The 15,049-nt window shown below is 32.6% G+C and overlaps 1 protein-coding gene across 1 annotated transcript in view; it reads left to right on the forward strand.

Annotated features, from left to right (window-relative positions):
• The window catches only part of LOC114333335 (tiggy-winkle hedgehog protein), a 351,824-nt gene extending 344,962 nt beyond the window's left edge, over nt 1-6,862 (forward strand). The window contains exon 4 of the mRNA XM_028283194.2: nt 4,678-6,862. Coding sequence (XP_028138995.1) covers nt 4,678-5,363 — 686 coding nt within the window. The 3' untranslated portion in view covers nt 5,364-6,862. The remainder of the gene's footprint in view (nt 1-4,677) is intronic.
• Nucleotides 6,863-15,049: the final 8,187 nt, after the last annotated feature.

Below are 15,049 nucleotides of genomic sequence, written 5' to 3' on the forward strand. Positions count from 1 at the left end.
CCCCTGTCGGGGTGAAAAAATATATGCCCAGAATAGGTCCGGAAATGCATAAACTGACTAATTTTAAGCAACTTTTGTTGTTATAGAGTTTTTTCGAGTTACCTCGAGTAAATATGTTCGATATGTTTCTAGTAAATATGTTCATTTTTCAACAAAATAACCACTCTTTTAGACGGTTTTTCGTAAATACCTCAAAAAGTAAGTATTTTGTAGAAACAAACGTTCTTAGCAAAAATATAGCCTGTAAAAAAGTAAAAAGAATTGTGTACGCATGAGGTCTCTACACTTAGTAAAACCAGAGTAATAGCTAATTAAAAATAGGTTAATATTCGCCAAATTTCATATAGAATAATTCAACGTGAAATATCCACAAAATGAAGCACTTTTTGGGGAAAATCCATTACAACTTTTTTAAACTGTTGAAAAAAGCTTTATTTCTCTTTTTATAAAAAGTGTCTAGCATCACATGTAAGCAAATTACGCTCAAAATAAGTTGGTCCCTTTTGTTTTGGCAAAAAAAAATCGGGAAGATCATCCCCTAATTAGCAACTTAAATGAAATTAAACGTTACCGCTTCACAAGATATTTTACTTATGTTGTGTTTATATGATCTGTAAGTCTCATCGATTCAAAGTGCTTATTTTTGAAAAAATTTGGTTTTAAAGTAAAATTTTTAAAAAATTTTGCAGCTGAAAATATATACACATCTTTTTCAATTTTTTACATGCTATATTTTTGTTAAGAATGTTCTTTTCGACAAAATACTTATTTTTTGAGTTATTTGCGAAAAACCGTCTAAAAATGTGGTTATTTTGTTGAAAAATGAACACATTCACTCGCAAAATTAGTCAGTTTATCCATTTCCGGACCTATTTTGGACATATATTTTTTTACCCCCGAGAGGGGGTGAAAGTCACCCCCAGAGCAAAAGCACACATCGGCACAATATCACTTTTTTTCTTTGACTTGTTAGCTATGTGTATGCCAATTTTCATGTCAATCCAAGCGGTTCTTTAAAATTTAGAGGTTTTGCAATATTTTACCGTTAAAGAACATACTATTTTTTGTAAATAAATTTTCTCCCTTTCCTGAGAAGTTCTACGCCATAGATGACCAGCCGGTGAGGTCCCAGATAGTCAACGAAGTGGAAGAGAATTAATTACACTATATTTTGTCAACACAGATAAAATTGATAGGATCTTCTCTGTAGGTAACACGGTAAAGCTCGCTGTAGGCGCCACTACACACAGTTTTTGAAACGAGCCGTATCGAAATGGGCCCATTCGGGTAGTTAAATATGTCAAAACAAGATTTTAGTTTCGGTTTTGTTTTCGATTTATGTGTGGAGCTTGTGGTTGTTGCTAAAATGTTTTTTAAGTTATACAATTTCAGGCCAGAAGTCCATTTTCGTTTTGATCTTGTCTTTAGAATACTAAACAACTTTAGCCTATTTTTTTATTTTAAACAATACTAATATATCTTATCTATAAGGTTATTCGTCATTTTTTCTTTATCCCAATTTTTCTAAAATTGTTTGTAATCTAGATGTCTCCTGGTCCATCCTAGTTTTTTGTAGCTCACTTCTTTGTTGTGGCTACACAGCACAGCACTGGCTCTATTTATCACTAACTGCTCACGTCCTTTTTGTGGCTACAACAATGCACAATACTAACTAATCCTTGCACAACTTCTTAGGTACATTACAAAAGCTCGAACGGTTTAGTCGTTTTGAGACTTCAAATCGGAGGTTGGTTGACAATAAGCTGAAGTACTTGATGATAGTTAAGATGCTTATGGAGCCTCCATTCATGTCTCCTGGCCTCCTGGTCTCTACGTAAATCGTCATTCCGAACTAGAGATTGCAATTGCTGGATCCAGCATCCAGCAATTCAGCTGGATGCAGCGCTTTTTTACATGTTGAATTCAGCAAACCGTGCTGCATCCAGCATCGCGGATCCGCAAACGTTTCAAATTCGAAATAAGTTACTTAATGTCTTCATTAGCCTATTTATTCTAACCCGTGAGTCGGCAACTTGTCATTTTATCCCGCTAGCAGTAGCTCAGTATGCTGGAAAGTTTCTACAGCCTAAAAGTTTGCATCGATAACGCGTTGATAGACATTGATTCTGCGATAATATTCTCTGTGGGCGAGTAGTCAATAATCAATGAGTTGATCTCTTCTCTTTAACGGGTTCAGGTACAGCACTGGCTCTGCCTGCATTTCACGAACTGCTCACGTTCTTGTTGTGGCTACAATGCACAATACTAACTAAGCCTTGAACAACTTCTAACATTATTATCACACAGACTTGAACGCTTGTTCTCTTGAGCCTTCACCTTTGGGGTTGGTTGACCAGAATCTGAAGTATTCCATGATTGGGATGCTTATGTAACCTTTCTTCACGTCTCATGGCGACTTTATTAATTTCATTTGAAATAGATTCGAATTTATGGTCTCTACGTAAATCGTCATTTTGAACAATCCAAGGAGCACCAAAAATATTCTTTAGTATTCGGTTCTGGAGCATTCCTAAATGTCTATAATTGCGTTTTTTGTACAGCCCCATAATTTGTAGACCATAGGTCCACTCCGGTTTCAATATCAGTTTACATATCATTACTTTGTTCTGGATGGAAAGTTGTGAGTACCTACCTATCAGCCAATACATATTTTTGTACTTTTTCTTCAATTGTTCAGTTTTTTTTAAACTTGTTCCTTATATTTGAGTTTAACGTCCAGGTTTAAACCCAGCTATTTTCTTATTAGGAACAATGCTGTTGTTTAATGTAATTGGGAGATAACTGATTTTCTTGTTAGTAAAGTTAATATGAACTGATTACTGCTCATTAAACATTACAGCTAGCTTGGAAGGAAAAATGCTTGATATTTAACCCCTTGAAAACTCATTTTAATGCATTTCATGACTGAAGTTTCTTGTACCTACATACTACATATTGCTATTTTAGTTCTTCTTCTTCTTCCTTTTTATAAGCAATTCTGCTTGTTTATTGGCGGATTGATACCTCTATGGAAGGTTGTCATTCCATGTTTTGCGCGGGCCGCCGATACTTCTTCTATACTGATTGGTGATTTATCTCGTGCTATTTTGACCACACGTGTCTCCCCCATTCTGGTTATGTGGTTGTTCCATTCTTTTTTTTTTCTATTTAGTGTCCATTCGTTTATACACTGGACGTTACATTGTCTTCTAATATCTTCGCTCCTCTTTTTATCTCTCAGTGTATTTCCTGTAATTCTTCTCAGTACTCTCATCTCTGCCGTCTCCAGTAGTCTTTGTGTTGTGGCTGTATCGGGTCTTGTTTCGGATGCATATGTCATTATTGGTCTTACACTGGCTATATAAATTCTTGACTTCATCTCAGTGTTAATATGTCGGTTTCGCCATATAGTGCTATTAAGGCATCCTGCCAATCTATTTGCTTTTTGTACTGCTATTTTAGTTGACCAACACAAAAAATTTTGAAATCACCTTATTTTAAGTTAAATAATTTTGCAAGTACCATCTTATCTGTTTTATGCAAGTACATTGTTCGGCTACAATGTGGTTCCTTTTACGTACCAATATGTGGCCTGGGGTAAATTGGTTAAGACAATATAGATGGAACGGGGGGCCCATATTCCGGTTGCATTTTAGTTTTTATTTCGCCAAAATGACTAATTTTCTCAGTAACAATTTATATCTTTACGAAAGGTCTCGGGGGCCCCAGCTTAGCTCGGACCTCCTCTTCCAATGGAATTTTAGGTTTTATTACGCCAAAATAACTAATTTCCTAGGTAATAATTTAAATTTTTATGGTATGGTCTCGGGGGCCCCAGCTTAGCACCCTCAACTTTATGTTGAGGTCTAGGGTGAATCTGTAAGGTCTTTTTAAAATTGTGTCATTTGAAACTATTTCGTTGGGATCGGGTGTTAAAATACATATTTTTATTTTCCTCGTTATAATCTATGCACGGCCAACGAAACGAGGGCCCCTGCGGGGCCCATCTTGGCCGGGGGCCCCGGGGCACTGCCCCGGTTACCCCAATGGTAGTTACGGCCCTGGATCAACCACAAGAATCGCGGAAATTGCTACATGTCACTCCCACACGCAAACCATGAAAAGATGCGAAGATGTATACTTACCTAGGTAACACTATGGATTCTTTGAAAGTCAGCATCAAAAAAGTACTTGGGAATGACCAGGAAAAACTTACGCTTGACATTTGGTTTTTAACTGGTCATTGTCAACTAAATAAACATCTCCATACACTTGGGTTAGTAGACACACCTCTATGCAGGACGTGTGAGTGAGACGTGTGAGTTCGACGAAACTGTCGAGTATGTCTTATGTGAATGCTGGGAGTTGTCAATACTCTGTCAAACACTGCCCTACACCTACCCATGTAAGATGCCTCCTGGTGACTTATCCACCTTTCCTGGAAGTAGCAGGATGGACAATGAGCTAAGGACGACAGCTCCCTAAGCGGATGCACAATAGACGTAGGACTTGACTCGCCCTCCATACTCTATAAATACTGATCCCACTTATCAAGAAAATAATGAACTTCCACAAAACTATAAAATGTAGAATTTTATAACAATAATAATAAGTTCAAATCGCCTAAGTGGCTTGTATTTTTTTCTTTGTTAAAATAAATTTTTCTTTTTGTTTTAGAATCATCACAAGGTGCAAAATATGGAGGATGTTTTTCTGGCGACAGTACAGTATTGACCTCTACTGGCGTACGAAGGAAACTCTCCGAGCTCCAAATAGGCGAGAAGATCCTGGCTCAAGATACCTCCAGCAACGAGCTCATCTTCAGCGAAGTGCTCCTCTACTTAGACTATAACCCTTCCCAGAAGAGGGAGTTCCTAAAACTTACCCTCTCCTCTAACAGAACTTTAATCATAACTCCTAGCCACCTGGTGCTCAAAGAAACCCTCGAAGGGTACAGAACAGTCTTCGCAAAAAGCATCAGTGTGGGTGATAAACTTTTAGTATCAAATAATTCGCATAGTGTAGTTACAGACAGTGTTATTGAAGTGAGTGGGGTTGTGAGGACAGGAGTGTACGCTCCCTTAACGGCAGCGGGGACTTTAGTGGTAAACGACGTCGTGGCGTCGTGTTACGCCATCATGGACAGTCAAGCAATTGCCCATTGGGCATTCCTGCCAGTGCGGTTGGGCTGGAATCTCAAGCAAGCCACTTTGAGGGTGTGGAGTGTGATCAGTAGACCTTTCCGCGTGTGGTCCCAAGACAGCGCGGCTGTACGAAAGATCAGCGAACCGGGTGTGCATTGGTACCCCAGAATGCTGTACACGGTGGCCCAGTACTTAATGCCCTCTCATATGACTGGGTGATCCTGAAAAAAGTTGTGGTTTTGTTGGCCAGTGAATTTGTATATTTATCTATTTATTACTTTTTTTATACATTTTTGTTAATTTTATCTTCTGAACTGCAAGTTGTATATTTGTACAGTATTTTTTGGGTGTTGTGATGCCACATCTAGTCTACGTTTTTGCCAGTTTTTTATATAATTGAAAAAATAAACGTAAAAATTCTTTTATTTAACTATTTGTATGACTAAAATGTAATAGTTTTACTAAAATATTGTTTATTATTTTATTTAAATTATTTTAATTGTTTTATTGTAGTAAACTTTGTATCTGAGACTTTTCGTCCTCCTTGTTTTACGAGAGAAGTCGCTGATTTGCGTCTCAAAGTGGGAATTATTCCATTCGCGGTAATTTCCCTTAAATAAGGCAGTCGTTAATGTTTGGTTTTGGTTCAGAGTTGTGACTGCATAGCTCTATTAATAATGTCTGAGAGGCGGAAATAACCATCTGGAGATGGTGGTCCAACTCTGAATCAAACAAAAACAAAAACTGCCGTTCCACCTTGTTCATCTTTCCTCAGATTTTTGAGTACTTTGGGCCCTTTTCCTAGACGAAAAGAAAGTAGATACGTGACCGTTGTCCTTTCTGCTTTCTTCTATATTCGTCGTATCCGTGCTTATAAATTGTTAAAGCCGGAGATTCAGGATGCAGCCAGAAAGCAGTTTCTTTTAACTAAAAGTCTTACATTTAAAATATTGTTTATTATTTTATTTCAATTATTTTAATTGTTTTATTGTCGTAAACTTTGTATCTGACACTTTTTGTCTTCTTTGTTGTAATAGTTTTGTTTGTTTAAATACGCCTGTTCAAATTTCTCGATATACTTGCTCCATATTTTTACAAAAAACACTAATAGTACTGGAAAGCAAAAATTGTTTCAAAATACATAAAGGAAATCAATGTATTGTTTAACGAAGATGTGACTAGATGTGAATCTCAAAATTCTTTGTGTATATAATACCGAGATATCTATAGAGTACAAATAATTCTTATAAAAAAGCACTCAAAAACATCAAGAAGAATGTCAAATTATGGAAAAATTTCATGTAATTTATAAGTAACTAGTTTACAATTGTTTGTAGATGACTGACTGACATTGGACATATCTTTAACATTGCCATCAGATAAAAAACACAAGTAACTTATTAATAAGGGATAGCGCACACATTTTATGGAAGATGTAATGTGGCTCAAATACAATAAAATTTACATGAATAGATTCGTCTCGAAATTATAACCATGTCATATTATTGTGCCAACCCTAACTTTTGATTAATAACGAATTAAAATTTATGAAAATCATATTTTTGAAATCCATAAAACGCTTCTTTTAACAAAAACTATTATAGACCAGTAAGGATCTGTTTTTAGGTGGATGTGAGAGGTGGCATTCAGATTTTTGCGGATAAAGTTAGGTGATAACTTCGTTAATAATAATTGATTTATGCTCCTTCTCAAATATGCCCGGAACATTAATAAAAAAAATAAAATATTTAAAAATTTCAAAAAATTTCGTTTTTTTTCTACTTTTTTTGCTTATAACTTAAAAACTATTCATTTTAGAACAAAGTCCTATAGGAATAAAACAAAGATAATTAAATTTTCTATCAGATGCGATTGGTTAAAAATGTCTTAATTTATCACCCTTGCTTCAAAATAGCAATAAATATAAAATAAGGGGGCAAAACAAGCCTGTCCTTATTCAATGATTTTCCATCACTTAGGTTACACTTGGAACCTTCCTAATTCGCTTAGAAAATTTTTGTAATGTGCTAAAACCGTACACCAAATTTCATTAAAATTGACTTACTAGATTTTGCATAATAATTTTGCAATCTAAACTTTTTTTAAAAAATTAAAATTTTTAAAAATTTTGCACAACAAAAACTAGAACATACAAAGATTTGTCAATTTTTTTACAAATAAAGAAGTACTCCACCTATATAATGCACTTTACATAATTGAAATCGGATTATTTAAGCAGCCTCAGCAATGTTTTAAAATTATAAACAATTTTTTGGCTTATAAACAAATTAGTGCTGTGGCCAGAAGGGGGAGCTACGGGCTCCTTTATTTAGATGGACTTACCCAAGTTTTTTTTATGTATTTTGACCCGTAGAATACGAATTTTTTGGGTAACAGTTGATCCGGATGTCGATAAGATTGTTATAAACAAAGAACTTGAGGAATTACATAAAATCGATTTTTCGCAAAATAAAACATTTTTTTTTGTATTTCTTGGGTAGTTCTAATTAAAAAATATTCTTACAAGTTTTTTCGTAGGATGCATAGTTTTCGAGATAAACGCGGTGGAACTTTCAAAAAATCGAGAAATTGCAATTTTTGAACCCGAATAACGTTTGATTAAAAAATAAAATAGCAATTCTGCTGACAGCATTTGAAAGTTTAAGTCAAATTATGCCGGTTTTAATTATTTGCATTGCTAAAAATTAATTTTTTTATTATTACACAAAGCTATTTGTTTATATGCCAAAAAATTGTTTATAAATTTAAAACATTGCTGGGGCCCCTTAAATAATCCGATATTTTAATTCTGTAAAGTGTATTAGATAGGTAGAGCACCTCTTTATATGTAAAAAAATTAGCCAACTTCTAAATGGTCTACTTTTTGTTCAGAAAGATTTTAAAAAATTTGAACTTTTTTAAAAACATTTAGATCGCAAATTTATTATGCAAAATTTTAAGGTCGATTTTAATGAAATTTGGTACACGATTTAAGTATGTTACAAATAATTTCCTAAGCGAATTACTAAGGTTCTAAGTGCCACCAAGTGGTTAAAAAATATTGAATAACAACATACTTATTTTGCTTCCTTATTTTGTATTTATTGTTATATTGCAGAAAAGGTTTTACCTTAAGACATTTTTTACCAGTCGTATCTCATACAAAATTCAATTATCTTTATTTTATTTCTCTACGACTTTGTTCCAAAACGAATCGTTTTAAAGTTATAAGCAAAGAAAGCAGAAAAAAATCGATGTTTTTCGAAATTTTTAAATATTTTAATTTTTTAATTAATGTTCCGGGCATATTTGAGAAGGAGCATAAGTCAATTATTATTACTGAAGGTGTCACCTAACTTTATCTGCAAAAATCCGAATGCCACCTCTCACATCCAAAAATCGACGTTTTTTCGCAGATCCTTACTGGTCTATTAGTCTAAAATATATGATCACTTTTATCTATAAGATAAGAGACCTTAATACTTGCAGAAATATTTATGGGCTGCCCATTCACAAAATCTCATTTCTTATTCTAACTTATGTAGTACACACCTCTTTGATTTTAGATTTATTTATGTCAATTTATTTATTTTGTAAATTTTATTGTATTTGAGTGACATTACATTTTCCATAAGATGTGTGCGTGTTAATTAAATATTGGTAGCAATGTTAAATTATTTGTACTGAGCATAGATCATTTCTGTGACTGTATTTAAAAATTATTTATTTTGTATGACTGCTTTTTCTAGTCTTGTAGCTACGAGAAAATGGAACAATGATTTTTGATGAAAAAACCTTGTTCTTTCATTGCAAAAGTGGCCATAGTATTCATTTTTACAAATATTGTACGTAAATGTGATGTATTAGTTTCTAATGTTCTGACATATATATTTTTGCTCACGGTTTCAAAATGGTGATTTTTGGTATAAAATATGAATGTTACCAGTATATAGACATTACAGAACTTGGGCCCATATTTAAAAAAAAATTATTACCTCCTTCATAAGATTTTTGAAGTTATACTTCTTTACAATCAAGAGTTAAATTTTATAATGCCGGGCGTATGCGCACACAGACAGTATGTAGTTCGTTGCTTATCTTTCAAGTTATGTATGTATCAGCGCTGTCAGCGCAAATAAGTCATTAAAACGATATATGAGTGTTTTTAGTAAATGTATTATTTATTATAATTTTTGTGTCTTTGGATTTGTCTTCCTCGGGAATAAGATATTTTATAATAATAGTAAGTATATTTAAAGTATTTTTGTATACTTCACGTGGTCTATTAAATTTGTCAGCATGTATGAGAAATCTTGTAACCTGGCAAAGCAAAGGGAATATTATAGCTCAGTGGTCGAGCGTGTGACCGGAGATCGAGAGGTCCCGGGTTCAAATCCTGGACGATTCATATTCTTTTTTTTTAATTTTTGGTATCGTTTTAATACATTTTTTTGAAAAGTGGTAGGTAAGAAAGTTAGTTTAATATTTAAATAAAATACAAATAACCTGTTAAGTATATTTATTTCTTTGAAATTATATAATAGAAGTATAACTTCTTACGCTTTTTTATTTCATAGAATTTTCGGGAGTGGGGCCTTTCGTAAATGTAGGTTTCAAAACTTTGGCGCGTCCGACAACTGAAGTATCCTTAAAAATTTGTTGGACAATATTACCAGTAAATTGTAAATCTTTTTATCTTTTTATCTTTTTATCACACAATCCTGCAATCCTCATCATTTATGACTCCATAGGAAGCGGGGGGGGGGGGGGAGCAAGAGTCATAAAATGCTAATTTTTGCAGGAGTGTTTGATAAAAATAAAAAATATTTACAATAAACTGGTAATATTATCCGACAAATGTTTGGGTACCCACTCCAGTTGTCGGATACACCAAAGTTTAGAAACATCTATATTTACGAAAGGGCCCCCTCCCGAAAATTTTCCGAAACGAACACCTAACTAAATAAAAAAAAAACCATACAGAAGTAAAAACTTCTTTTGTATATTGGTATAAAAAGTTTTATTAAAAAACATAAAAGTCCTCCAAAAGGATTTGCAAAACGTTTTCAATCTGAATCAGATCATCCTCAGTGCGTTCTGCTTCGTAAAAGAAACTAGCAACTTTTTGAAAAAGGTTACATCGATATTAATGGTTTACATAATAATTAAGTGATATTTGTAGCGACTCCAAGTCGATGTTACAAGATGAAATGTGCTAGGAGTGCTCAAAGGGAAACATGGTTCCCTGCTCGTTAAGAACTTGCTCACTTGCTCCCTGCTCAAGTTCTTAACGAGCAGGGAACCATGTTGCCCTTTGAGCACTCCTAGCACATTTCATCTTGTAACATCGACTTGGAGTCGCTACAAATATCACTTAATTATTATGTAAACCATTAATATCGATGTAACCTTTTTCAAAAAGTTGCTAGTTTCTTTTACGAAGCAGAACGCACTGAGGATGATCTGATTCAGATTGAAAACGTTTTGCAAATCCTTTTGGAGGACTTTTATGTTTTTTAATAAAACTTTTTATACCAATATACAAAAGAAGTTTTTACTTCTGTATGGTTTTTTAACTATGGTATACAGCCAGCTACGGGGACTTTCCCATTGATTTTAAATAAAAAAAGTCTGATGAAAATAATGCAGATACATTTTTTGGAGTGTGGCCCAAGACCTATTATTAAAAGCGTATATTGTGGTACAATAGCATATAAGATCTCGTTAAATATACTTTTCATCCGTCGTACTAAATTTTATATCGTTTATTACGTTATTTTATATCTTTATTTTTTGAATGTGTCTAAAGATTATTATTTAGACTATATTTTAAATATTTACCACATTATTTATTGTTATCATCGTATTATTTTATATTTTTCATGGGTTTACGATAAATTGCTAAATAAAATAATTAAAAATATTTTACACCTAATTCGAAAATTTGATTGAATATGAAAATTTATCTTTGTACACCCAATATACAGTATTAATTATTAAAAATTAAAGAAAAACTGGATAAAATTGACCAAAATTCATTGTTTATGTTAGTTGCGTGGATGCAAAAAAGCGACAATATTTTTTACCAATTTTACAATGTGAAAATCTTAAATTATTCATGTCTGTCTGTCTGCCTGTCTGTCTGTCCGTAAACAGAATTACTTCTTTGTTATTAGAACTGTTAACGTACTGTTTAAAAGTCGCCGAAATAGTTTAAGCGATATATTTTTCGGCGCGTCTTAACAAGACGAGAACAAATAATATACTTCCGGTTAAAAAGTTGTAACCGAAATTTTATCTTCATTTCTAGTTAACTGAATCCTTTTTCAGGTTTTGCTGTTTTTTGCATTCACATAACTACCTAATCTCTTTAAAAAGTTGTTCCTTCAATTATTTATATCTATTTATTTGAGTCCTATAGAGAGAAATTTTTTTATGTAATATAAATATTACGAAACTTTTTGTAACTATGTATAGTTTTTGTGTATATACATTTAATGTAAGTTTTGTAACTGTGTATAGTGTCTTGGAAGCTGTAATTATGTTCCATGTATATAAAAATAAATATGTACTATACTATACTAAACTGGGTTTTATTTTGCCATGTACAACAGATACATTGAAGTGCATAAAAAAGATGATTGAGGGGAAAAGTAATAGATTCCAAACTTAAGTATCTATGACCATACTACATATTGGGGAATGAAGAAGTGTATGCAAAAGTAGTACAGGGTTATTTACTATATTTTGACCCCACTGTATACTGCTTTATTTACAGAATTAGAAAAAAATGTAAAATACAAAAGTCATTAGATTTTTAGATTATGATTTTTTGACATATACATATATATATATATATATATATATATATATATATATGTATATATATATATATATACATATATATATACATATACATATATATATATATATATATATATATATATATATATATATATATATATATATATATATATATATATATATATATATATATATATATATATATATATATATATATATATATATATATATATATATATATATATTTACTCCCAGCGTATGAAGTGAGCCACATATCAAAAGAAACTGCGGTTGAAGTGAGGTCCTGTACAAAGTGAGGTCCAGTATACGGACCTCACTTAGTCAATCAATGTAAGATTTTTTCGTAGACATGTACTGATAGCAAACACTGTTTTTTTACAAAAAAAAGTGGGACCTCATTTTGTATGGTCCACATCAATTTTTAGTTCAGAGATTTTCCACATAGAGGCGCTGACTTTGGCGTATATTTTCTAACCATGTATATTCTATGCCCTGTTGAATAACTTACGATACACATAGTGAGGACCATACAACTGGCAACATCTGTTCAACCAATCTTTAAAACAGTGGATCGTCGCATAAATTCAAACAGTACAAAAATGTTTAATACTTTAATCCTTTTTGAGAGCGTAGGCGCAAAATTTCGGTTGAGTTCTTTTTAAACGCATTTATTTTTTTCGAATCCTGAGATAACTAATAGGTATTTTTTTAAAATTTAAACTCAAAATAGAAGACTCCATTATTCCCGAGGGCAGATAGTCCCTTATAATGAAAAAAAGTTTCTTTTGAATGATATATTTAAAATTAAATATCAGACTATGTTTTTTCACCCCTGTGACTTATTAAAATAAAGATTATAGAAGTTCTCAACGACTTTCGACCATGGATAATACAGTAATAATTCTTTCTGCGTTTAAATTTTTCAAAAATACTTAAGGTTTTCTCAGTATTCGAAAAAAATGAACGCATTTAAAAATAATTCGAGCGAAATTTTTGAGCATATGCTCTCAGAAAGGCTTAAAATAATATAAATTTTTGTAATCAGTATTTCAATAGTTATTTATGATATAAGTGTTAAAAGTACACGTTTAAGGCACGCATGTGAAAGTTTGCAGAATGAGCGACAGCGAGTTCTGCAATTCACATGAGTGCCTTAAAAATGTACTTTTTAACACGCATATCATACATTATTTTTTCTACAAACGTAATTACAGGACAATATCCACAAAAACTACTAAAATTTTTTATTTCATTAGCAGTTCCAAAATGACACAAAATCTAGGCATCTGATAAAAAAGTTTATTTGAAGAAAGTGTATTTTTTTGTTCTTCTTAATGGCGGTACAGACTCGTTTTTTTAATATTGTATTTATTTACAGAGTAATTTCCACATATTAATATATTTTTCAAATTGGGCTCTGTACCGCCATTCTTTATTATATTACAAATACGTGTGCCAAATATCTCGAAAAAATATTCAAAATTACAGCCTCAATCTTGGAACGCGTTTTGGCTACCTGTTGATCGCTACTGTATCACCTTAAAAATAAATTCGATAAACCAATTCATCATTTATTGCCATCAAAAAATTTCAGTAGGTAGTATTTTTTAACACGTTTGTATAATACCTTTCATTTCCTAAAGAATTATGTATTATTTAAAAATTACATAATGGAGATTCCTAATCGTATTTCGGTATTCACATTTCATACAAGAGTCTCAAAGTACTCAAGTATAAACAATTTTTAGATGATTTTGGGAATATCGATTTCAAGCAGATCACTTACCTTTTTATGTAAATATTCATGTGTTTCATAAAAGCTGATGTGACACTTTCGTCCAGTCCTTTACTAGTAAATAAAAGTTGAATTATGGTTGTTTGGGTTAATAATTACTTCGCATATTATTTATAATACATATAGTAGGGGAGCAAAGTATGCTAAATGTGCAGTCACTCGAGCGCTTAGGGGACCTATTGGGTTGTGATTATTAGGTTCTAAAACCAAAAAAGTTAAGTAAAATTTTCCATTTTAGTGGGGACTTTCCATATTTTAATTTAATTTTCCATTTCCAACACCCGTTTTCTCCGATTATAGCGCCACCTATCCATAATTAGAAAAAATATTTCGAATAAAAGTTGCTTATTTTTACGCAAAGAATCCAAATCTGTAATAAAAAAATAGGGGTTCCTATTTAAGAATTTAAAGTAACCCCCCCCCCACCTCCGTGGGGGTCGTGTTTGGTACCATTCGATAGATTTCAGAAAAAATATTCAGAAATTGTAGTGTATTACCTATAAGAAATTACCGTTAAGCCGGGTCCAGACTATGTAACAAAAGATGTTAAATAACAAAGTTTTGTAACTTGTTACAAAATTTTAAATAAAAGAGTTTTAAAACACAGTGTTGTATAACATTTTTCTGGTTATATAGCATGTTGAATGTTATCCAACAGATGTCGGTACACATCAAAGAAAGTTATAAAACCAGCACCGCGACTGATCTACACCTAAAAACATGTTATTGAAACATTTCTCTGGCATAGTACGCGAGCAGCAACCGTTGGAGTCATATCGCCTTGTTCATTCTGGAGTGATTGTGCTAGATTTTTCTTTGCTCTGTTCACGTAGGGTTATTTACGCGATGAAATCGTCGAAAGAACTGACTACTCATTTAATTGAGCTATTTCGTAAGTAACGAGTATTATGGGATTGCTGTGGGATGAGCTACATTTATTGATTAAAAAAAACAAATAAAAAACACGATAAATAGACTGAAATAGAAGTGAAAATAGATACAGAAACTATAATTAAAACTAATGCACGTACGCCTATAACTCAAGCCAACAAATGAAAAGCAATACGCGGAACCTTAACAGCAAATCGGTGCAAATCAACTCTAAATTTGACATAAATAATATTCTCTACAGAGCAGAGTGTTCAGACATAAAACTTTAACATTCACTTCATTCGCTACACAGATGCAGACTGCTTCATCAGCTACTCAAACAGGCACTCAATCATACAATATATCTGAGCCTTTCTATTCCGTCCACTACATCTACATCCGCTACTTCTCCAGC

This window comes from Diabrotica virgifera, chromosome 1 (genome assembly GCF_917563875.1).
Source record: "Diabrotica virgifera virgifera chromosome 1, PGI_DIABVI_V3a".
In the NCBI taxonomy this organism is placed as follows: Eukaryota; Metazoa; Arthropoda; class Insecta; order Coleoptera; family Chrysomelidae; genus Diabrotica; species Diabrotica virgifera.